The sequence below is a fragment of the Oncorhynchus clarkii genome, chromosome 7 (assembly GCF_045791955.1).
Source record: "Oncorhynchus clarkii lewisi isolate Uvic-CL-2024 chromosome 7, UVic_Ocla_1.0, whole genome shotgun sequence".
NCBI classification, from domain to species: domain Eukaryota; kingdom Metazoa; phylum Chordata; class Actinopteri; order Salmoniformes; family Salmonidae; genus Oncorhynchus; species Oncorhynchus clarkii.
In genome coordinates this window covers 6,012,175-6,038,260 of record NC_092153.1, presented here as the reverse complement: position 1 = coordinate 6,038,260, position 26,086 = coordinate 6,012,175, and the positions used below count along the sequence as shown (strand labels likewise).

The window sequence follows — 26,086 nt, the reverse complement described above, 5'->3', positions numbered from 1 at the left end:
ATTGTATGGTCTGCTTTGATTTGACTGTTATACACCCTGTTGAATGTTTATTGTCTTTCTCTGTCGGTGTCTTCTTCAGGCTGAGGCGAGACTGGCAGCGAAGCGGGCGGCCAGAGCAGAGGCACGGGAGATACGCATGAAGGAACTGGAGAGACAGCAGAAAGAGGTGACACACACACACCTCTGCACGGTGGTAATATACTTGACCAAAAACCTGTTCGTCTTCCATACTAACAACATGTCCTAACCTACTGTCTTTCTATTGTCCTGCCTTCTCTTCTCCGTGGTGTCCTGCTCCTTCTGTCCACCATGTTGTTTTAGATGTATCAAAGCCAGAAGGTAGGCCTCCATTTTGTTTTAGGTGTATCAAAGCCAGAAGGTAGGCCTCCTTGCTTCAAATGTTCTCTCTTTCCTGTTCACGTTACACTCCTATTGGCATCTGAATGCTAACTGTCGTTGTCAGATCAAAGATCAATGAATGTATCTTTCAAATCCCTTGACCTAAATCAAATCACTCGCTGTGTGTATCTTTTGTCAAACATGTACGGTTATTTGGGTTCAGCACTGTTAAAAAACAAGTCGCTTTTACCTCTCTCCATTTCCTTGTCTCTCCTTTCTAATGTCTTCCTTCCTCTGGTTTCCTCTTCCTGCCCTCTCCTCTCCGCCCCCAGAAATACTATGGTCTGGACAACAAATGGGGCCACATTGAGCAGTGGATGGTAGGACGTGTACTGCAGTATAAGATCCCTGCTCGTTTCTGTTAGACTGCTGTGATTGCATGATGACTCTGATAATATAATACATACTGTCTGTTGAAACAGCTCACTGCACACTGATAATATAATATATACTGTCTGTTGAAACAGCTTACTGCACACTGATAATATAATATATACTGTCTGTTGAAACAGCTTACTGCACACTGATAATATAATATATACTGTCTGTTGAAACAGCTCACTGCACACTGATAATATAATACAGCTCACTGCACACTGGTAATATAATATATACTGTCTGTTGAAACAGCTTACTGCACACTGATAATATAATACAGCTCACTGCACACTGGTAATATAATATATACTGTCTGTTGAAACAGCTCACTGCACACTGATAATATAATATATACTGTCTGTTGAAACAGCTCACTGCACACTGATAATATAATATATACTGTCTGTTGAAACAGCTTACTGCACACTGATAATATAATACAGCTCACTGCACACTGGTAATATAATATATACTGTCTGTTGAAACAGCTTACTGCACACTGATAATATAATATATACTGTCTGTTGAAACAGCTCACTGCACACTGATAATATAATACAGCTCACTGCACACTGATAATATAATATATACTGTCTGTTGAAACAGCTTACTGCACACTGATAATATAATACAGCTCACTGCACACTGGTAATATAATATATACTGTCTGTTGAAACAGCTCACTGCACACTGATAATATAATATATACTGTCTGTTGAAACAGCTCACTGCACACTGATAATATAATATATACTGTCTGTTGAAACAGCTTACTGCACACTGATAATATAATACAGCTCACTGCACACTGGTAATATAATATATACTGTCTGTTGAAACAGCTTACTGCACACTGATAATATAATATATACTGTCTGTTGAAACAGCTCACTGCACACTGATAATATAATACAGCTCACTGCACACTGATAATATAATATATACTGTCTGTTGAAACAGCTTACTGCACACTGGTAATATAATACAGCTCACTGCACACTGATAATATAATATATACTGTCTGTTGAAACAGCTCACTGCACACTGATAATATAATATATACTGTCTGTTGAAACAGCTCACTGCAAACTGATAATATAATATATACTGTCTGTTGAAACAGCTCACTGCACACTGGTAATATAATATATACTGTCTGTTGAAACAGCTCACTGCACACTGATAATATAATATATACTGTCTGTTGAAACAGCTTACTGCACACTGATAATATAATACAGCTCACTGCACACTGGTAATATAATATATACTGTCTGTTGAAACAGCTTACTGCACACTGATAATATAATATATACTGTCTGTTGAAACAGCTTACTGCACACTGATAATATAATATATACTGTCTGTTGAAACAGCTTACTGCACACTGATAATATAATATATACTGTCTGTTGAAACAGCTCACTGCACACTGATAATATAATATATACTGTCTGTTGAAACAGCTCACTGCACACTGATAATATAATATATACTGTCTGTTGAAACAGATTACTGCACACTGATAATATAATATATACTGTCTATTGAAACAGCTTACTGCACACTGATAATATAATACAGCTCACTGCACACTGATAATATAATATATACTGTCTGTTGAAACAGCTTACTGCACACTGATAATATAATATATACTGTCTGTTGAAACAGCTTACTGCACACTGATAATATAATACAGCTCACTGCACACTGGTAATATAATATATACTGTCTGTTGAAACAGCTTACTGCACACTGATAATATAATATATACTGTCTGTTGAAACAGCTCACTGCACACTGATAATATAATATATACTGTCTGTTGAAACAGCTTACTGCACACTGATAATATAATATATACTGTCTGTTGAAACAGCTTACTGCACACTGATAATATAATACAGCTCACTGCACACTGGTAATATAATATATACTGTCTGTTGAAACAGCTCACTGCACACTGATAATATAATACAGCTCACTGCACACTGGTAATATAATATATACTGTCTGTTGAAACAGCTTACTGCACACTGATAATATAATACATACTGTCTGTTGAAACAGCTTACTGCACACTGGTAATATAATATATACTGTCTGTTGAAACAGCTCACTGCACACTGATAATATAATACAGCTCACTGCACACTGGTAATATAATATATACTGTCTGTTGAAACAGCTCACTGCACACTGATAATATAATACAGCTCACTGCACACTGATAATATAATATATACTGTCTGTTGAAACAGCTCACTGCACACTGATAATATAATATATACTGTCTGTTGAAACAGCTTACTGCACACTGATAATATAATACATACTGTCTGTTGAAACAGCTTACTGCACACTGATAATATAATATATACTGTCTGTTGAAACAGCTTACTGCACACTGATAATATAATACAGCTCACTGCACACTGGTAATATAATATATACTGTCTGTTGAAACAGCTCACTGCACACTGATAATATAATACAGCTCACTGCACACTGGTAATATAATATATACTGTCTGTTGAAACAGCTCACTGCACACTGATAATATAATATATACTGTCTGTTGAAACAGCTCACTGCACACTGATAATATAATATATACTGTCTGTTGAAACAGCTCACTGCACACTGATAATATAATACAGCTCACTGCACACTGGTAATATAATATATACTGTCTATTGAAACAGCTCACTGCACACTGATAATATAATATATACTGTCTATTGAAACAGCTCACTGCACACTGATAATATAATACATACTGTCTGTTGAAACAGCTCACTGCACACTGATAATATAATATATACTGTCTGTTGAAACAGCTCACTGCACACTGATAATATAATACAGCTCACTGCACACTGGTAATATAATATATACTGTCTGTTGAAACAGCTTACTGCACACTGATAATATAATATATACTGTCTGTTGAAACAGCTCACTGCACACTGATAATATAATATATACTGTCTATTGAAACAGCTCACTGCACACTGATAATATAATATATACTGTCTGTTGAAACAGCTCACTGCACACTGATAATATAATATATACTGTCTGTTGAAACAGCTCACTGCACACTGATAATATAATATATACTGTCTGTTGAAACAGCTCACTGCACACTGATAATATAATATATACTGTCTGTTGAAACAGCTCACTGCACACTGATAATATAATATATACTGTCTGTTGAAACAGCTCACTGCACACTGATAATATAATATATACTGTCTGTTGAAACAGCTCACTGCACACTGATAATATAATATATACTGTCTATTGAAACAGCTCACTGCACACTGATAATATAATATATACTGTCTGTTGAAACAGCTCACTGCACACTGATAATATAATATATACTGTCTGTTGAAACAGCTCACTGCACACTGATAATATAATATATACTGTCTGTTGAAACAGCTCACTGCACACTGATAATATAATATATACTGTCTATTGAAACAGCGCACTGCAAACCCTAGGTAGTAGTAGTGTTTGCACTGTGTACAGTGCATTGCCTGCATCGCCTGCATCGAGGAAGTGTTTAGTAAATGTGAGGCATGCACAGTGTTGAACACAACACCGCCTGTGTTGTGCAATATATGTGTTTAGTATTCTCTATTTCAATGTCCCATCCTGTTGATAATATCACAGTTGTCCTGGATACAGCTGGACCTAGTAGCTTGGCATGTGTATGTACTCTCAGTCAACACAAGGGAAGCATGTGTGCTTTTAAAGGTCTGTCGTGAACCAGGCCAGACAGGGACAGAGCTGATCCTCATTTCACTAGATCCTGTACCGCTACGGGGGTCTCCCATGCCATCTGACAGGGGTTAAACCCTTTTCACGGTACTGGGATCGCCATGACAACCCACCGGGAGGATTAAACCCTCACCCCACCCCCACCTCTCTCTGGGCTTGTCTAACCAGTGGCTGTCTGCCTGCATCAGAGTAGAGAGGCCAGGGAATGCATAAGTAGTGTACTGTAAATAAACGCATGCAGTGTCTTGTCATGTCCAGACATGGGTTTGATTCCATTTCAATTTCAGTCAATTGGAGATGTTCTATATCCAGGTCGACTGACAGGAATGGAAATGGAAATAACCCCAGCCCAGCCCCAGTGGTCCCAAAACCAATCCAGTTTTACCCTGTGCAGAATGTGTTTTTGTTTGGTCTTTGTCTATAAAATCCACATCTGGTGGCAGAACCAGAACCACTTCCTTCTTGACCTTTCCTCCTGACCTCTAACCTTTAACCGGGTACTTTCTTTTCCTCTTTCCTTCCGGGCCTTCCAGGAGGAGAGTGAGAGGTACTCCTCCCGTCCTTCACGGAGACACACGTCGGTCTGTATCCTCACCCTGTCTTCTCCTCTCTACCGTTATACAGCCTGACTCCCCCTGTCTTCTCCTCTCTACCGTTATACAGCCTGACTCCCCGTCTTCTCCTCTCTACCGTTATACGGCCTGACTCCCCGTCTTCTCCTCTCTACCGTTATACGGCCTGACTCCCACTGTCTTCTCCTCTCTACCGTTATACGGCCTGACTCCCACTGTCTTCTCCTCTCTACCGTTATACAGCCTGACTCCCCCTGTCTTCTCCTCTCTACCGTTATACAGCCTGACTCCCCGTCTTCTCCTCTCTACCGTTATACAGCCTGACTCCCCGTCTTCTCCTCTCTACCGTTATACGGCCTGACTCCCACTGTCTTCTCCTCTCTACCGTTATACAGCCTGACTCCCCCTGTCTTCTCCTCTCTACCGTTATACAGCCTGACTCCCCGTCTTCTCCTCTCTACCGTTATACAGCCTGACTCCCCGTCTTCTCCTCTCTACCGTTATACGGCCTGACTCCCACTGTCTTCTCCTCTCTACCGTTATACAGCCTGACTCCCCCTGTCTTCTCCTCTCTACCGTTACACAGCCTGACTCCCCCTGTCTTCTCCTCTCTACCGTTATACAGCCTGACTCCCCCTGTCTTCTCCTCTCTACCGTTATACAGCCTGACTCCCCCTGTCTTCTCCTCACTACCGTTATACGGCCTGACTCCCCGTCTTCTCCTCTCTACCGTTATACAGCCTGACTCCCCCTGTCTTCTCCTCTCTACCGTTATACGGCCTGACTCCCCGTCTTCTCCTCTCTACCGTTATACAGCCTGACTCCCCGTCTTCTCCTCTCTACCGTTATACGGCCTGACTCCCCCTGTCTTCTCCTCTCTACCGTTATACAGCCTGACTCCCCCTGTCTTCTCCTCTCTACCGCTATACAGCCTGACTCCCCGTCTTCTCCTCTCTACCGTTATACGGCCTGACTCCCCCCGTCTTCTCCTCTCTACCGTTATACGGCATTACTCCCCCTGTCTTCTCCTCTCTACCGTTATACAGCCTGACTCCCCCTGTCTTCTTCTCTCTACCGTTATACAGCCTAACTCCCCTGTCTTCTCCTCTCTACCGTTATACAGCCTGACTCCCCCTGTCTTCTCCTCTCTACCGTTATACAGCCTGACTCCCCGTCTTCTCCTCTCTACCGTTATACGGCCTGACTCCCCGTCTTCTCCTCTCTACCGTTATATGGCCTGACTCCCTGTCTTCTCCTCTCTACCGTTATACGGCCTGACTCCCCCTGTCTTCTCCTCTCTACCATTATACAGCCTGACTCCCCCTGTCTTCTCCTCTCTACCGTTATACAGCCTGACTCCCCGTCTTCTCCTCACTACCGTTATACAGCCTGCCTGACTCCCCCTCTCTTCTCCTCTCTACCGTTATACAGCCTAACTCCCCGTCTTCTCCTCTCTACCGTTATACGGCCTGACTCCCCGTCTTCTCCTCTCTACCGTTATACAGCCTGACTCCCCGTCTTCTCCTCTCTACCGTTATACGGCCTGACTCCCCCTGTCTTCTCCTCTCTACCATTATACAGCCTGACTCCCCCTGTCTTCTCCTCTCTACCGTTATACAGCCTGACTCCCCGTCTTCTCCTCACTACCGTTATACAGCCTGCCTGACTCCCCCTCTCTTCTCCTCTCTACCGTTATACAGCCTAACTCCCCGTCTTCTCCTCTCTACCGTTATACGGCCTGACTCCCCGTCTTCTCCTCTCTACCGTTATACAGCCTGTCAGACAAACATGTGCTTTCTTTTCTATATGTTATTGTGTATATAACTAATGATTCTGGAACGCGAGGTAGAGGCTGCCTCTATACACAGCTCTAGGATCAGCTCACCCTCTCCAAATCCAAACCAGAAATGGATTAGGATTCAAATGGGATCTTTTGGTCCTTAGGTCAGTGTCTAGGGGCAGCTTCAATCCACTGCTACAGCTGAACAACCCACACTGATACACAATGATGTGTTATTGATTGAATGTTGTGTGTTTATGTGTCCCTTTCCCTCCCAGATCTCAGACGATGAGGAACGGATGTCGGTGGGGAGCCGAGGAAGCCTTAGGGTTAGTATATACCATAGAGATCCTATTAAATAACTAGTTCTATGATATCTACTTCCTGCTTGTCTAACATCTCATAGTATAAGGCCTACTGTATATAGGACAGACTAAGAGCTCCATTCAATCTGTATCGCTGCAGTAAAGGCAATGTTCCCACGTTAGCGAAGACTGTATTCACCGTAAGCACTGCATATGTCAGCTCAACACATTTCCATCACGCAATCTGTAACGCTTCAGCTCTCCAGGCTGAATGGAGCCCTGACTTAACACACAGCTCATTGAACTCCCACTGTTCATATATGACATCAAGAATGTCAGCAATGTAAAAGTCTCTTCCTCCATGTGTCGTGACGTCTCAGAGATACTACACATGACTGAGGTAACATTCCGGTACATGTATCCGGTATCAGAGTTGGAATGGGGCCTTGGTTTAACCGTTGCAAAAGTCTGGGCGATGTTCTCTACCTTTTTAAAGGAACTCCTCCATGCCCCGTCCCAACATGGTGATGTTCTCTACCTTTTTAAAGGAACTCCTCCATGCCCAGTCCCAACATGGTGATGTTCTCTACCTTTTTAAAGGAACTCCTCCATGCCCCGTCCCAACATGGTGATGTTCTCTACCTTTTTAAAGGAACTCCTCCATGCCCCGTCCCAACATGGTGATGTTCTCTACCTTTTTAAAGGAACTCCTCCATGCCCCGTCCCAACATGGTGATGTTCTCTACCTTTTTAAAGGAACTCCTCCATGCCCCGTCCCAACATGGTGATGTTCTCTACCTTTTTAAAGGAACTCCTCCATGCCCCGTCCCAACATGGTGATGTTCTCTACCTTTTTAAAGGAACTCCTCCATGCCTCGTCCCAACATGGTGATGTTCTCTACCTTTTTAAAGGAACTCCTCCATGCCCGGTCCCAACATGGTGATGTTCTCTACCTTTTTAAAGGAACTCCTCCATGCCCAGTCCCAACATGGTGATGTTCTCTACCTTTTTAAAGGAACTCCTCCATGCCCAGTACCAACATGGTGATGTTCTCTACCTTTTTAAAGGAACTCCTCCATGCCTCGTCCCAACATGGTGATGTTCTCTACCTTTTTAAAGGAACTCCTCCATGCCCAGTCCCAACATGGTGATGTTCTCTACCTTTTTAAAGGCTCTCCTCCATGCCCAGTCCCAACATGGCGATGGGACCCCCCGCCTGATGTGAGAACACCACCTGTCGTGTGAAAAACACCTCTATTTAAATCTGAGGTGATGATGATGGAATCACTGACGGTGAAGGTGTTCTATTCAAAAGGGGTTTTGAAGACACACAAGGTTCACACACTGAGAGATGTGGCATTATCAAACACACAAGACGACATGGTTTTAAGCTAGGCTAGTGGGACTAAGTTAACACTGGTACACAGACAGTTGTTATGGTAATGATACTGTAGTCTTTTGGCCGGGAAGGCATGCGTGGTTGAAATGGCTCACAACCCAACTAGTTATCAGCACACCCCAGACAGTGAACGTGGTTTAACAGGACGGTCTGGTTGTCGGCTGTATTGTCACCGCACTTCCCTTGTCATAATAACTGTCACTAATGAATGTCTGAAATGCCTCTAGACATAACAACATGCCTTTTTGTTTTGGTCCGTTGTCAAAGGAGTTGACAAGGGACCAAATTTTTATCTCTCTCTGTTTCTCTATTCTTATTTTGTTTCTCTCTCTTTCACTCTCCCCTCATCTTTGTGTGTCTCTCTCTCTCTCTCTCTCTCTCTCTCTTTGTGGTGTGGCATTGTAGAGAAACTTCTCATCTGATCTGTACTGCAGCTCCAACAGTCTCCCCTCACTCAGACATCAAAATTCCACTCAAAATGGCCGGGTCTGTCCCCACTCATTTATTCCTCTCTCCTTCACGTCTCATCCCTCTTTCCATTTCCCAATGCTGCTCCACCTTTCCCCCCCCGTCCTTCCCTACCCACTCAACCTCTCCCTCCTTCCCTTCCCACTCAACCTCTCCCTCCTTCCCTACCCACTCAACCTCTCCCTCCTTCCCTACCCACTCAGCCTCCCCCTCCTTCCCTACCCAATCAACCTCTCTCTCCTTCCCTACCCACTCAACCTCTCCCTCCTTCCCTACCCACTCACCCTCTCCTTCCCTCCTTCCCTACCCACTCAACCTCTCCTTCCCTCCTTCCCTACCCACTCAACCTCTCCTTTCTTCCCTACCCACTCAATCTCTCCCTCCTTCCCTACCCACTCAACCTCTCCCTCCTTCCCTACCCACTCAACCTCTCCTTTCTTCCCTATCCACTCACCCTCTCCTTCCCTACCCACTCAACCTCTCCCTCCTTCCCTACCCACTCACCCTCTCCTTCCCTCCTTCCCTACCCATTCAACCTCTCCTTCCCTCCTTCCCTACCCACTCACCCTCTCCTTCCCTCCTTCCCTACCCACTCAACCTCTCCTTTCTTCCCTACCCACTCAATCTCTCCCTCCTTCCCTACCCACTCAACCTCTCCCTCCTTCCCTACCCACTCAACCTCTCCCTCCTTCCCTACCCACTCAACCTCTCCTTTCTTCCCTACCCACTCAACCTCTCCCTCCTTCCCTATCCACTCACCCTCTCCTTCCCTACCCACTCAACTTCTCCCTCCTTCCCTACCCACTCACCCTCTCCTTCCCTACCCACTCAACCTCTCCCTCCTTCCCTACCCACTCAACCTCTCCCTCCTTCCCTATCCACTCACCCTCTCCTTCCCTACCCACTCAACTTCTCCCTCCTTCCCTACCCCCTCACCCTCTCCTTTCTTCCCTACCCACTCAACCTCTCCCTCCTTCCCTATCCACTCTCCCTCTGCTTCCCTACCCACTCAATTTCTCCCTCCTTCCCTACCCACTCACCCTCTCCTTCCTTACCCACTCAACCTCACTCTACTTCCCTACCCACTCAACCTCTCCTTCCCTCCTTCCCTACCCACTCAACCTCTCCCTTCTTCCCTATCCACTCACCCTCTCCTTCCCTACCCACTCAACTTCTCCCTCCTTCCCTACCCACTCACCCTCTCCTTCCCTACCCACTCAACCTCCCCCTCCTTCCATACCCACTCAACCTCTCCCTCCTTCCCTATCCACTCACCCTCTCCTTCCCTACCCACTCAACCTCTCCCTCCTTCCCTATCCACTCACCCCCTCCTTCCCTACCCACTCAACCTCTCCCTCCTTCCCTATCCACTCACCCTCTCCTTCCCTACCCACTCAACTTCTCCCTCCTTCCCTACCCACTCACCCTCTCCTTCCTTCCCTACCCACTCAACCTCTCCCTCCTTCCCTATCCACTCACCCTCTCCTTCCCTACCCACTCAACTTCTCCCTCCTTCCCTACCCACTCAACCTCTCCCTCCTTCCCTACCCACTCACCCTCTCCTTCCCTCCCTACCCACTCAACTTCTCCCTCCTTCCCTACCCACTCACCCTCTCCTTCCCTTCCCAATCAACCTCTCCCTCCTTCCCTACCCACTCACCCTCTCCTTCCCTCCTTCCCTACCCACTCAAACTCTCCTTTCTTCCCTACCCACTCAACTTCTCCCTCCTTCCCTACCCACTCACCCTCTCCTTCCCTCCTTCCCTACCCACTCAAACTCTCCTTTCTTCACTACCCACTCAACTTCTCCCTCCTTCCCTATCCACTCACCCTCTCCTTCCCTTCCCTACCCACTCAACTTCACCCTCCTGTTGGTTTCTTAGAATGACAGAACATGAGATTCTCAAAACAGAGAGCTTTTTCCAGTTGTACATACTAGATAGAATCACTGTTGTTTATCACTTACAGTGCAATGTTGGATTGTTTCCCTCTCTGTCCATCTTCAGCCCTCCATGCTCTTTATTGATGGCCCACGCACCCAGAGTCACAGGGTTGGTTCCTCTTTCCTATGACCTCTGACCCTTCACCGCTTGTTTAGACAGTAGATACATAGATAGATAGATCTGTGATGTGTCACTACTAGTGTCATTATAAGGCATGTGAGAATGATTTGGCAGAGGGGCTAGATGTTGTCAAGACCCACATACAGTCCTGGCCCTAAAAGTTACATTTCCAAAACACTTTGATGTGTTAAGGAGAACGTGAGACAGTAAGCTGAGTTGCAGAAACCCAGTGGTATCTTCAAGGTGGCATGCTGTAAGACATTCTGGGATGTACAGCTGATCCTTCTGCTCCTTTTCCTGCATGATTACTGAGATGTGTCTGTATACGTTCCTGAGGTGAAGTCTGATGCAGTGTGTGTGTGTGTGTGTGTGTGTGTGTGTGTGTGTGATTGTGAGTTGAAGTCTGAGCCAGACTGTGTATGTGTGTGTGAGGTGAAGTCTGATGCCGTGTGTGTGTGTGTCTCTCTCCTATCTACAGGGCTCTGTGTGTGACGAGGCTATGCAGAGTAGCACACGGCGCTTTAGTGGCTCCATCTCTCGCGGTGTAAGAAGCCCTGACGCCCCCTCTCTCACCCTGAGAGAGGTTGCTTGGCATGCCCCCTGTGGCAACATGGGATTGCATAGTTCAGCGGTGGTCAACCCTCCTCCTGGAGAGATACGAGCTACTGGGTATGCAGGCTTTTATTCCAGCCCTGCTCTAACACGATTCAGCTAATCAACACCCAGGTGAGCAGCTGATTAGTAGAATCAGTTGTATTGGAGCAGGTCTGGAGCAAAAGCCTGCACATCCAATAGGTTTCTGGGAAGACAGTCGGCCACCCCTGGCCATAGTCTGTCTGCATGACAGTGTTGTCAGTCTCTACTTCTATCAGGGTCAGTGGTGTCTTCTGTTTTTATCAGACTCACCAAACAAGGAACCCTTCTTTAATTTGTTGTATTCCACTCATTCCCACCCTGTCTTGTGTGTTGATGACTTTTGGAAACACAGTGCAAAGTCCTAGTGAGATTGTGTGGGGTTTTCAAGTATGTCTAGAATTGTGGTTGTTGTGACGATTTTCAAATCCAAAGAGAGGCTTGAATAGACAGCATGCATGGAATGTATCACTGTGTTACCCTGATGAGGGGACTTGCTTGGCCAGCCCCATGTGCCAACGTGGAATTGCATTGTGGGGTCGACCCACCCTCCTCTTGAAGCGATACTAGCGGCAGGCTGGTTGTGCAGGCTTTTATTCCAGCCCTGCTCGAACACACCTGATTCTCTCCAGTGGGAGGGTTGGCCACCCCAGGAGAAGTCTGCATGACAGTGTCGTCACCCCACTACTTCTTTCTATTGAGGTTTCTTGTGTCTTTCCCACATGTGGATTTCAGACTTCCAGAAGAAGGAATCCATGTTTTCAGTTAGCTGTATTCCACCAATAACCATCCTGAATTATCTTACAGTGCGTCTTGTGTGTCGATGACCTTTACAAACACTGTGCCAAGTCACAGTTTAATTGTGACTTTGTTGCGTGGGGTTTGCAGTATGTCTAGAATGGTGGAGTCTAGAGTGTAGCGTACACGTGGAATTGTATGTGTCTGGGTTTTGATGTGTGGGAGGGTTGTCTTTGGTCTAACAGGGCCTGGTTGACTTGTCTATCAATGTATTCCCTTGTCTCTTCAGCTCTGTCTGTCCCTGCTTCAGCTCTGTCCCTGCTTCAGCTCTGTCTGTCCCTGCTTCAGCTCTGTCTGTCCCTGTTTCAGCTCTGTCTGTCCCTGTTTCAGCTCTGTCTGTCCCTGCTTCAGCTCTGTCTGTCCCTGCTTCAGCTCTGTCTGTCCCTGCTTCAGCTCTGTCCCTGCTTCAGCTCTGTCTGTCCCTGTTTCAGCTCTGTCTGTCCCTGTTTCAGCTCTGTCTGTCCCTGCTTCAGCTCTGTCTGTCCCTGCTTCAGCTCTGTCTGTCCCTGTTTCAGCTCTGTCTGTCCCTGCTTCAGCTCTGTCTGTCCCTGCTTCAGCTCTGTCTGTCCCTGCTTCAGCTCTGTCTGTCCCTGCTTCAGCTCTGTCTGTCCCTGTTTCAGCTCTGTCTGTCCCTGTTTCAGCTCTGTCTGTCCCTGCTTCAGCTCTGTCTGTCCCTGCTTCAGCTCTGTCTCTCCCTGCTTCAGCTCTGTCTGTCCCTGCTTGCTGACTGACAAACTCTGTGACTAACATCTCTCTCTCTCTTTTTCATTTCCTTCTCTTTTCCTATTTTATCCATCTTCTTTTTGTGCCAGCCTTCAGACTACAGTGGTTTTCTGGGCTCCAACTCTCGGGCCTCGTCCAGGGCCAGCTCTGCCCGTGCCAGCCCAGTGGTGAGCTCTCTTCATTGGTCACTCCCTCTAACGCGCAGCCTTCTTTAGGCCTAGTCCTTACATCCTTTTCTCTGTTCTCTATTCTGTTAAATGCCCACTTATTATCATCCCAATGAAGAGTGCATTGTCCAGAGAACTGAACTCTATGGTCCTGTCCTGTGTGTCCTCTGCACCAAGGTAATGCTCATAGACAGCTGACAGTGCTCAGGTCCCTTATGCCCCCTGGTGGACATTACAAAGACTGCAGCTTTGGTACAAGCAAAGAATATATGGTCCCGACCTGGTCAATGTGAGGTGGGCCTCTGTGTGGACGCATTGATGTGTGGGTGACACTGACAACTAACATGCAGCCTGGACTGGATATGATATGACTAACTCTGTAGTGTCCAGTGATATGATTAACTGTAGTGTCCAGTGATATGACTAACTCTGTAGTGTCCAGTGGATATGATATGACTAACTCTGTAGTGTCCAGTGATATGATTAACTGTAGTGTCCAGTGATATGACTAACTCTGTAGTGTCCAGTGGATATGATATGACTAACTCTGTAGTGTCCAGTGATATGATAAGATTAACTCTGTAGTGTCCAGTGATATGATTAACTCTGTAGTGTCCAGTGATATGATTAACTGTAGTGTCCAGTGATATGATTAACTCTGTAGTGTCCAGTGATATGATTAACTGTAGTGTCCAGTGATATGATTAACTGTAGTGTCCAGTGATATGATTAACTCTGTAGTGTCCAGTGGATATGATATGACTAACTCTGTAGTGTCCAGTGATATGAGTAACTCTGTAGTGTCCAGTAGATATAATATGATTAAGTCTGTAGTGTCCAGTGGATATAATATGATTAAGTCTGTAGTGTCCAGTAGATATAATATGAGTAAGTCTGTAGTGTCCAGTAGATATAATATGACTAACTCTGTAGTGTCCAGTGGATATAATATGATTAAGTCTGTAGTGTCCAGTGGATATAATATGATTAAGTCTGTAGTGTCCAGTAGATATAATATGAGTAACTCTGTAGTGTCCAGTGGATATAATATGAGTAAGTCTGTAGTGTCCAGTGGATATAATATGAGTAAGTCTGTAGTGTCCAGTAGATATAATATGAGTAAGTCTGTAGTGTCCAGTGGATATAATATGATTAAGTCTGTAGTGTCCAGTAGATATAATATGAGTAAGTCTGTAGTGTCCAGTGGTTCCGTGGCTCAGAATCAGATGGTGATCCAGAGAGGGTTAAGCATGACTCTATGATGCTTGTTGTGATGCAGTGTGTGGATATACAGAGACGGTGTCACGCCCTGGCCTTAGTATTTTCTTTATTATTTTGGTCAGGCCAGAGTGTGACATGGGTATTTATGTGGTGTGTTTTGTCTATGGGTTTGTTGTAGGTAATGGGATTGTGGTTTAGTGAAGTAGTCTAGGTAAGTTTATGGCACTCTCCCTGGGTCGACCGCCCACCTGTCTATTTCCTCCCAAGTCGTATAGTCCTGACTTCACTGTTCCTGCTGCCGCCACTGTCACCACGCTGCTTGGTCCTGTTGTGGTGGGTGATTCTGTTACGGTTTTCTTCTGTTGAAAGAGAGGAGGACCAAAATGCAGCGTTGTTATCTTTATACATCTTTAATAAAAGATGAAAAATGAACAATACACAAAACAAGAAACGTGAAAAACCGAAACAGCCCTATCTGGTGCAACAAACACAAAGACAGGAACAATCACCCATGAAACACTCAAAGAATATGGTTGCCTAGAGTGGTTCTCAAGCAGAGGCAGGTGTTTATCGTTGTCTCTGATTGGGAACCATATTTAGGCAGCCATAGACTTACCTAGACTACTTCACTAAACCACAATCCCATAACCTACAAAAAAAACCTAGACAAACCACACCACATAAATACCCATGTCACACCCTGGCCTGACCAAAATAATAAAGAAAACACAAAATACTAAGACCAGGGCGTGACAGACGGATACAGTATGGGCATGGCCTGGATTTACGGTGTGTCAATCAACTACATTTGTGACATTGTAAATATGTGTATCTCCTCTCCTTATCCTCTCCTAAGAGTAACCAAGTTGTTTTACCCTCTACAGGTGGAGGAGAGATCAGACAGGGACTTCCTGGAAAAGGTACGGGTCACACACCTGATCTGAAACTCTAGCTTTTAATCTATTAAAGATGAAGTAGGGAATATGACTGTTGTGAAACAGCCTTCAAGACGGCCCTGTCCTGTTTCCTCCCAGGGTTCCAGGACTGCCTCTACCCTCTCAGCAGCCACTCTAGCATCGCTGGGAGGTCCCTCCTCTCGCAGAGGCAGCTGTGACACCTCTATCTCAGTAGAGACAGAGGCCTCCATTCGAGAGATAAAGGTAGGACCATAGAGAGACTTCTGTGAGTAGGACCATACAGTATATCTGGGAAAGAGATGGTCTAACGTCCATGTTTTTACAATTCATTTGTTGACTCCAGAAACACTTCTGATTATTACAGTAACTATTCCACGGTTGAAGACGAACAACGTCTGCGTAGTTGTTTTTGAGATATTAACTGCTTAACTGTTTTGCTTTGTTTCTCCCCTGACCTCTCACCCCTCCACTGTCCTCCATTTTGTCTCTCAACAGGACTCCCTGGTGGAGTCTGAGGAGAAGTACCGTAAGGCCATGGTGTCCAACGCCCAGCTACACAACGAGAAGTCCAACCTCATGTACCAGGTGGACACGCTGAAGGACTCGCTCATTGAGCTGGAGGAGCAGCTGTACGAGTCTAAACGAGAGTACAATGACAAGGCCAAGGAGTTTGAGAGGGAGAGGCACGCCCACAGTGTTCTGCAGCGCCAGTTTAACGAGATGAGAGAGACGCTGAAACAGAGTGAAGAACTGTTAACCGTGAGTACTCAGGTCATCGCAAAGACTTCCTGCTAACAACAATACGGTAACAAAAACAGTACTTCCACTCAGAACATCACACTAACATAGATCTAACTTAGGTCTCTTGCTAAACTAAAAACAGTACTTCCACTCAGAACATCACACTAACATAGATCTAACTTAGGTCTCTTGCTAAACTTGCTGTAGTCTCTTTTCCTGCTGCAAACTCTCTGCATGCTGATTGTCCCTCCCTTCTCCTCTGTCCCTTCTCCTCTGTCCCTTCTCCTCTGTCCCTTCTCCTCTGTCCCTTCTTCTCCTCCATCTTGCTTTCGTCCCGTGGCCAGGAGGTGGGCCAGCTCCGTCTCAAACGGGACAGCTGTGTTAGGGAGATCTCCGACCTGCAGGAGACCCTCGGATGGAAGGAGAAAAAGATTGGGGTACGCTCGCGGAATAGGGGGTGAACCCCAAACCGCTAGCCGGATCATTGTTCCAGGACGTTCTACAGAAAACGCTTCCATTCCTCTGTCAGCTACTCAAGTTTAACGCTCCAAACTAACCAAGACATTTTCACTGTATCTCTTTTTTCCCCTCAATGCTTCTCTCTTCCTTTACTGTGTTTATCCTTCCCTTCTTTACCCACTATTCCTCCTCCTCCTCCTCCCACTCCTCCTCCTCCTCTTCCTCCTCCTCCTCCTCCCCCTGCTGCTGCTGCTTGGGTATGGCTCAGGCCTTAGAGAGGCAGAGGGAATTCTCAGACGCCGGCGTGCGGGATGAGCGGGATAAGCTCAGGGATCAGGTGGTCCACCTCAAAGACACTCTGAAGGTACAGCACCTTGAAGTCCTGCCGAGGGAAGGTTTCCTCATCATGACTTCCAAGAGGGCCTCCGTGCACATGTCAGCAAACACTAGAACAATAGGAAGTTCTAATGGGAAAAATACTTTCTGAAAGATTATTCAGCTTTATTTGACTCGTTCTCTCCTAAATCAGAAACATGGGATAGTGCTGTCACCTGAAGTAACCACCAATGGGGATGCAGGACAGATGATTGATGAGCCTTGCAGTGCAGACTCTACCTCCCGATTGGCTCAGGAGTCCCAGCCATCTCATGGTGGGGAGAGCATGCTTGGTAAGAAAATAACCCACCGTTGCAGTTGCTCATATCTGATCTCTGCTTATTTACCACCATCCTACTCGAATCATGTTGAATGATATTGTGCAGTCATGTGTTTTATTTCACTTGTCTTCTGTCATTCGGATGAACCACCGTTAGAAATGTCAGGGCTATGTTTGTGTTGCATGATGGGATACAAAACGATAATGGTTGACTTTCTTTTTCTTTTTTTCTGACGTCATTGTTTTGTACTATTGTCCTCCGTGGGAGTATCATCATAATGTTAATTCATCCTGTTGAGTCAGTTGCTGATTCTGCATTCTAATTCAGCCGGGATCAAGGCCTTGATTCTATTCTCTACAAATGTCTCCAAATTAATTCCCCTCCAGCGATCATTGAATTTCCGTGCTTGCACTGTCAGACGTTGAAGAATGACCTGTGTCTGGCCCTCCAATCTATTCCCTGTGATCTTCCAGGCAAAGCACCAGAGATGCAGTTGGACCATGGCGAGGTGAGGACACCAGGGGGAGGCAGACTTCTACATGAGGCTGACAACTACTCACATGACCAGGAGAGGGCACTACTGGAGATAGAATCTTCGGACAAGTTGAACCAAGACAAGTTGAGTGACAGCCTGCAGCAACAAACAGACACTGAAGCAGAGCAGTCCAAGTACTGTGACCAAGAGACCCAGGTGGATGTTGCTGTACCTGAAGAAGCCATTTTGGTGCATTTTGGTGACAAAGAGACTCAGATTGAATATGAAGTAGAGAAACCCCAATACTGCGACACAGAAACTCTGGTGGAACCTGCTGAACTTGAAGGAGCCATTTTGGTTCAAAAGGAATATACAGATGGTGGCAGTGACAATGGAGAGGGGTTGAATCAAAGAGGATTTGAACCAGAATCCCAGGAACAGGCAGAGAATGAGGAAAACAGTGGAGAAAGTAACCAGGAAGCTGTACCAGTAAGCGGTGGCACTGACGGACAATGTGAGGAAATCACAAACCTTGAGAAAGGACGGGAAAACACAGAGCTTCTCACAGCTGTGTCTACTGAAGAACAGGACATCTCTGGTCCAACTCTCTGCGATGAGACAGAGGCAACTCTTAGTCAAATCCAAAGTGAATCTCAAAGTGACCTGCAAGGAGAGAACACCCAGGAGTATGATCCTGGGACTAAAGGTCAAGTCATTCCAGAAAACTCAAGGATCACGGAATCTGAGATGATTAAGATGATTCTAAAGATTTCTGTATGTCTAGGGGAGGCAAAGACCAGCCCAAATCAGATCTCTCAGGGATCATTAAAGAAAACAGAAACAATAGGGATGGAGATGAAGAATAATCCAGGGCATCCTGCAGAGCATCAGGCAGAGACTGGCCAAGTAACATCTACTGGAACATCTGCTATCTCATCTACAGTCTCTATTGAACTGTTTATCTCTGAATGTCCTGACGAGGTTGGAATCAAGACAGATCCACTCATAATAAACACTTTAAGTGAATTTGAGAAAGATACACAGAATTATCTAGAACTTCAGCAACATAAGAATGATCATTTCAGTACAGAAAGCTCTGTGGAAACTGTGCCAAAGATCACAGACTCTGACGGACAGAAATTATCTGAGAGGGTTGAAGAGCTGGAGTCGAGTTCAGCGGAGAGCAAGCCAGATCAGATTTGGCAGGAATCTGCATGTGGCATGAAGGAAGATGAACCAAATACTAAAGAGCTTCAGGCAAAGAAGCCCCCATCCACTATCTTTTACAAAACGGTTACACCTATCATAACAGATGAGGGGAAGACTAGACTAGACCAACAGGTGATCCCTGATTTACCAGAGAGGCTAGAGACCAGCTTAGAAAATACCTTACCAGGAGTTCGAGGTGATCAGAAGATGGATGTAGCAGAATCAAGGGAGAAACAAGGATGTACCTGTAAATGTACATGTAAACAATCCCAGAGTGATCAAGTACTGACGGAGAACTCACTGGATGTAGCTCTAACTCAGAGGATCAGCGACTCTAGTGGAGAGGTTATCTCAGACAGGACAGAGGAGGTAGAGCCCAGCCCAGACAGGATCCAATCAGAACCACCCAGTCGTGTAGAGAGAGAAGAATGGTGCATCATTGAGGAGAACATCTATGAGGAGAATCTCCAGCAGGAAGCCATTCAGGAGGAGCAACAGACAGAACAGGGGGAGGCTTCAACAAGTTCACCAGCAGGGGGAGACAATGAGTTAAACGATGGGGCCTCCGCTGGACATATAGACAGTTGTGAAGAAGCCGTTCTACTTGTGAAAGAGGAGGAAACCTATCTACCTGTAGAAGAAGAGCACATCAGCTCCTCACCCGGACCCTCGGCACTTGGCCAAGAGATACAGCCATTACCCGAGGCGGTGGAGGAGGGGAGAGAGCGCCCCCCAGTGGAAGAAGCCCAGAAACAGGAGAGCGGTGTAAGAAAGGGACAAAGGGGCAATAGGAAGGGCAAGGGCAAAGATCCTTGCAAAGTAAACTAGTTGATGATCACTCTAGTCTCAAAGTGTTATTTGATGTGTAATAGACCACTGACTGGGGTTGCAGCCAGTCTCTGTGGGGTTCTTTGTTTTACTCAAAGGAATTACATGTTTTATTTAATGACTTATTTAGTGCCTTGAATAAATGGACCATGTTGAAGAGCGATTGGTTTTGTTTTATTTTGCACTATTGCATACTGATTTCTGGCTTCCATAAAACCTCACCAAGCTTCCATTCATGCACAGCGGGTAGGATTATATTACACAACAACAATTCTGTATTGTTCATCTGTCAGGTTTTTACATGCAACATACTAGATAACAATTACATGATTAAATAGGTAATAAGTGGGAGAATATATCAATCCCATGACATGTTATCTCCACTCATTTGTATGTGTCAGCTGTTTAAAACTCTTTTCATCCATACTCACAGTCCCTCCAACACACTGTACAGTATTTCAGCGGTAAGCGACTGTGTCCATATTCTCAGGTTTTCAATGAACTGCAGATTGTGATCATTTGGGTGAAATGTTTTATTATTGCAATGAAGTATATAGTGTCTATTTATACAGTCCCAGTCAAAAGTTTGGACACACCTACTCATTCCAGGGGTTTTCTTTCTACTATTTCCTACATTTTTAAATAATAGTGAAGACATCACAACTATGAAATAACACGTGTATGAATCGTGTCGTAAAAAAGTGTTCAACAAATCAACATATTGTTTATATTTGAGATTCTTCAAAGTAGCCACTCTTTGAATTGATGACGGGTTTGCACACTCTTGGCATTCTCTCAACCAGCTTCATGAGGTTGTCACCTGGAATGCATTTAAATGAACAGGTGTGCCTTGTTAAAAGTTAATTTGTGGAATTTCGTTCCTTCTTAATGCGTTTGAGTTAATCAGTTGTGTTTTGACAAGGTAGGGGTGGTGTACAGAAGATAGTCCTATTTGGTTAAAGACCAAATCGATATTATGGCAAGAACAGTTCAAATAAGCAAAGAGAAATGACAGTCCATCATTACTTTAGGACATGAAGGTCAGTCAATCCATAACATTTCAAGAAGGTTTTACATTTACTCAAGTGCAGTCACAAAAACCATCAAGCTCTATGATGAAACTGGCTCTCATGAGGACCACCACAGGAAAGGCAGACGCAGAGGATTTTTTTTATTTGACCTTTCTTTAACTAACTATGAACAAATTCTTATTTTCAACGACAGCCTAGGAATAGTGGGTTAACTGCCTTGTTCAGGGGCAGAATGACAGATTTTTACCTTGTCAGCTCAGGGATTTGATCTTGCAACCTTTTGGTTACAAGTCCAACACTCTAACCACTAGGCTATCTGCCACCCCAAGAGTAAGCTCATTAGAGTTACCAGACTCAGAAATTGCAGCCCAAATAGATTCTTCACAGATTTCAAGTAACAGACACACCTCAACATCAAATGTTCAGAGGAGACTGCGTGAATCAGGCCTTCATGGTTGAATTGCTGCAAAGAAACCACTACTAAAGGACACCAATAATAAGAAGAGACCTGCCAAGAAAAAAGAGCAATGGACATTAGACCAGTGGAAATCTGTCCTTTGGTCTGATGAGTCCAAATTTGTGATTTTTTTTTGTTGTTGTTCCAACAGCAGTGTCTTTGTGAGACACAGAGTAGGTGAATGGATGATCTCCGTATGTGTGGTTCCCACCATGAAGCATGGAAGAGGGGGTGTGATGGTGCTTTGCTGGTGACACTGTCAGTGAATTATTTATAATTAAAGGCACACTTAACCAGCATGGCTACCACAGCATTCTGCAGCGATATGCCGTCCCATCTGGCTTGCGCTTAGTGGGACTATCATTTGTTTTTCAAAAGGACAATGACCTAATACACACCTCCAGGCTGTGTAAGGGCTATTTTACAAAGGAGAGTGATGGAGTGTGCATCAGATGACCTAGCCTCCACCATCACCCGACCTCAACTCAATTGAAATGGTTTGGGATGAGTTGGACCGCAGTGAAGGAAAAGCAGCAACAAGTGCCCAGCATATGTGGGAACTCCTTCAAGGCTGCTGGAAAAGCATTCCTCATGAAGCTGGTTGAGAGAATGCCAAGAGTGTGCAAAGCTCTCATCAAGGCAAAGGGTGGCTACTTTGAAGAATCTAAAATCTATTTTGATTTGTTTAACACTTTTTTGGTCACTACATGATTCCATATGTGTTATTTCATAGTTTTTATGTCTTCACTATTATTCTACAGTGTAGAAAATAGTAAAAATAAAGAAAACCCCCTGAATGAGTAGGTGTGTCCAAACGTTTGACTAGTACTGTGTATATATATATAAAAAACATCTGAGTAATTAAGTACAATGTGTTGTATGTATAAAAAAATTATACAGATTAGAAACTAGAAAAACAAGGCTGTTAATTGAACTGTGTGGTAAATGTTGACGTACAAAACTACTCTATTACTGATCTCGACTACTCAAACTACTCTATTACTGATCTCGACTACTCAAACTACCCTATTACTGATCTCGACTACTCAAACTACCCTATTACTGATCTCGACTACTCAAACTACCCTATTACTGATCTCGACTACTCAAACTACCCTATTACTGATCTCGACTACTCAAACTACTCTATTACTGATCTCAACTACTCAAACTACCCTATTACTGATCTCGACTACTCAAACTACTCTATTACTGATCTCGACTACTCAAACTACTCTATTACTGATCTCGACTACTCAAACTACTCTATTACTGATCTCGACTACTCAAACTACTCTATTACTGATCTCGACTACTCAAACTACTCTATTACTGATCTCGACTACTCAAACTACCCTATTACTGATCTCGACTACTCAAACTACTCTATTGCTGATCTCGACTACTCAAACTACCCTTTTACTAACCAACTATTAGAATTTCATGCTGTTGATTCAAAGTCAGCTGTCTGTTTGTATTGCAGAAGTCAGACTGAGGAAAATAGTTGATGAGAGGGAGAGTTTAGCTGATCAGGTGAAGAGGCTGAAGTCTCAGCTGGAGGGGAAACAGAGGAACGGGACAGAGGGTTTGAGTCCTGAGGAGGACAGACTTGAGAACGGCATGGACCCCCACATCCTCGACTTACAGAGTGAGTCACATTTCACCTTTACTAAGACAGATCTAGCCTTTTACCTGGCTGTCTCCCTAGTGTACTTTGTCAAGTGTGTAAGTGGAGTATACATTATGCAAACCTATACAACAATATTTGACTCACATCCTTCTATCTTTATTTCTTCTTCTACAGGGGATGCCAACCGGCAAATCAGTGACCTCAAGTTTAAACTGGTGAAATCAGAACAGGAAGTCACAGCCCTGGAACAGAATGTAAGTACCGTTTTAGTTCCTAGACAGAGGAAGACATGTATGACTATATCCATGAAACACCTGACCAATCACGTGAGATAATAAGTAGTATCTTGTACAGTCTGGGTTGGAGACTTTTGACCATTTTCTCCACTAGGAGCTCCATGGAATATTAAGTAAGTAATGTGTTCAGTCTAGTATGAGGCACATCACATTTCATCCATCAATCCATTTATTCATCCCTTCATTTCTCTCTTGGCCAGATCATCCGGTTGGAGGGTCAGGTGACTCGTTACAAGTCGGCCTCTGAGAGCGCAGAGAAAGTAGAGGACGAGCTCAAAGTGGAGAAACGCAAGCTACAGAGAGAGGTAGGCTACTATAATGTCAGGTTTACAAAAACAGAATCACAGAACCCACAAGTCATTGGGTCATATCTAGTATGTCAAGCCCACATGTTTTGGTATCAAGTCTACACCAGGTATACGTTGTTGCCTTCAGGTTGCTTCTCCCGTCTCAAACTCTAAACCTTTTCTCTCCGTTCTCTCTAGCTGAGGTCTGCCCTGGACAGGATTGATGAGCTGGAGGCCAGTAACAGCCACCTGGCCAAGCGCCTGGAGAAGATGAAGGCTAATCGGAGCGCCCTATTGGCCCAGCAGTGATGTACTTATTGGTTGTCATGGCAATTTGCATCCATGACCTCCCTATGACCTTTGATCTATCAGGCACTCTATTAAAACACACCCATAAAATTCAAACCAAGCGAGGACTTGCTGGAGCAAAAGCTTCAATGAAACATGTCCACACATATTGTAATCACAGATTCATTCAGTGTTGTGCCCATCTGTACAGTATATCCAGTGATTCACCAAGAGACACAGAGGGAACGTGTTACTGACCCTGAGAACACTCCTCACTGACTGTGACCGAGGCTGGACTTCTCAACTAACTGGTGAAGGGGGAATATTCTGCACAAACGAACAGCAAAGAGGACCTATCTCCTCCTATAGCTCTTAAGATGACCTATCCTCCTATAGCTCTTACGTCGCCCTGTGCCATGATTACCCCTAAAGCATTTCTTCCCAATCATTCATCTCTCTCTGTTCTCTGTAACACATGGCACTATCTCTCTGTGCTACTTGGGCTCCATGTCTGCTCCAGTAAGTTTATCCATCCACGGAGTTTATCCATCCACGGAGTTTATCCATCCACGGAGAGGAAGAAAGACTCAAAAGGAGTGTGTTTCATATATATTATTTTATTGTCAATATATTTTGAAGTGAAAATGCAATCTGCTCCCTCCTGTCCCCCAAGCCAAACTCTGATGTTAATGTGTAAGGTGATGTTTATTTTTAGTTGTGCATGTCTCCATAGGTATATGTCAAGTACATCAGATGGGTGGAAATACACGTGGCACAACATTAATTAAGCAATAAGGCCCGAGGAGGTGTGGTATATGGCCAACATACCACGGCTAAGAGCTATTTGTTGGCCATATATCACAAACCCCCGAGGTGCCTTATTGTTATTATTAACGGGTTACCAATGTAATTAGAGCAGTAAAAATACATGTTTTGTCATAACCGTGATATACAACGGCTGTCAGCCAATCAGCTTTCAGGGCTCGAACCAACCAGTTATAATCAGGATTGTCCTATACATCTCATTGTTTGTGCCACGTGATGAACAGTATAATGGTACTTGAGGAAAAATATCACCAGGTCTTAACGTCTGAAATACTATGTCCTCCCTTGAGCAATTTAAACGACTCATTGGGGAAGGACAACTCGAACAATCAGTTGAATAATGTACTTCTACTGCAACAGTTTTGGAACCATTCAAATCGGCTGTCGCAGTAACACTTGCTGTAAATGTTCGACAATCTGACAAACCAGATCTCATGCAGATAAAACAAAACATCAGTTATATTCTGACATAACGGGAATGGTTCCCTTATTATCCTGTTCCTCAGTCTCAAGCATGTCATGCCTTATTGAGGGGGGGGGGGGGGGGGGGGGGGGGGGTATAGCATTGTTGTTCACTTGTGCTTTGGACATAACGTTTCCCTTCCTAACCCCTATACATTAGTTAAGCTCGGACATCTACTTTTTGGGGAAGTTCCAGCTGTTTACATGCTTTAAAACTATTATTTGTCCATGAATGAAGCTAATTGTAAACATTGTGCAATATTGAAAATGTCTTTGGGAAGGTGAGGCTGTATGGTCCTTGCTTTCCTTGAGAAATGTAAATTATGTTTGAGGTAGCATTGACAAGCACCACATTAAACTAATGCAAACTCTCTGCTAAAACGTTATTTGTCCATATGTGAATAGTTTGGTAAAAGATGCCAAACGCATTCATGATTTATGACAACCAGCAGAGGGAAGAAGCCTGATGCCGTGTCACATTATGGGATGCTGAAGAGAAACACGGTCCGTGTAAGGCAGAATTTCCTTCACTTTGGACATTCAGAACTTGACAGGGGAAAGTGTTTACACTGCCAGGTCTTTCTCCGTTGTGGTGCTGAGCATGACTTCGGCAGGAGCTTACCGGAACTGAGTACCGGTGTTATAATACTGATGGTTTGTTCGGACTGATAGTTTCTAAAGTAGTGCCTAGAACGGTTCAGCTCCAACGAGTGGCAGCGTCGGGGACCACAGTTATTGAAAACTACCATTTTCTTATCCAAACCTTATTCTCAACTGCTGCGTTAATTCTGTTGGGTTAATTCAGGTAGGTCCATCAGTT

General features: G+C 44.6%; 1 protein-coding gene across 1 annotated transcript in view; it reads left to right on the top strand.

Annotated features, from left to right (window-relative positions):
- The window catches only part of LOC139412764 (leucine-rich repeat flightless-interacting protein 2-like), a 40,854-nt gene extending 15,527 nt beyond the window's left edge, over positions 1–25,327 (top strand). The window contains exons 2-19 of the mRNA XM_071159452.1: positions 80–166; positions 322–339; positions 672–719; positions 5,109–5,156; positions 7,206–7,256; positions 9,038–9,118; positions 11,107–11,151; positions 11,642–11,707; positions 13,407–13,484; positions 15,590–15,625; positions 15,740–15,865; positions 16,118–16,381; positions 17,091–17,186; positions 17,352–17,490; positions 22,962–23,126; positions 23,283–23,362; positions 23,605–23,709; positions 23,890–25,327. Coding sequence (XP_071015553.1) covers positions 80–166; positions 322–339; positions 672–719; positions 5,109–5,156; positions 7,206–7,256; positions 9,038–9,118; positions 11,107–11,151; positions 11,642–11,707; positions 13,407–13,484; positions 15,590–15,625; positions 15,740–15,865; positions 16,118–16,381; positions 17,091–17,186; positions 17,352–17,490; positions 22,962–23,126; positions 23,283–23,362; positions 23,605–23,709; positions 23,890–24,000 — 1,644 coding nt within the window. The 3' untranslated portion in view covers positions 24,001–25,327. The remainder of the gene's footprint in view (positions 1–79; positions 167–321; positions 340–671; positions 720–5,108; positions 5,157–7,205; positions 7,257–9,037; positions 9,119–11,106; positions 11,152–11,641; positions 11,708–13,406; positions 13,485–15,589; positions 15,626–15,739; positions 15,866–16,117; positions 16,382–17,090; positions 17,187–17,351; positions 17,491–22,961; positions 23,127–23,282; positions 23,363–23,604; positions 23,710–23,889) is intronic.
- Positions 25,328–26,086: the final 759 nt, after the last annotated feature.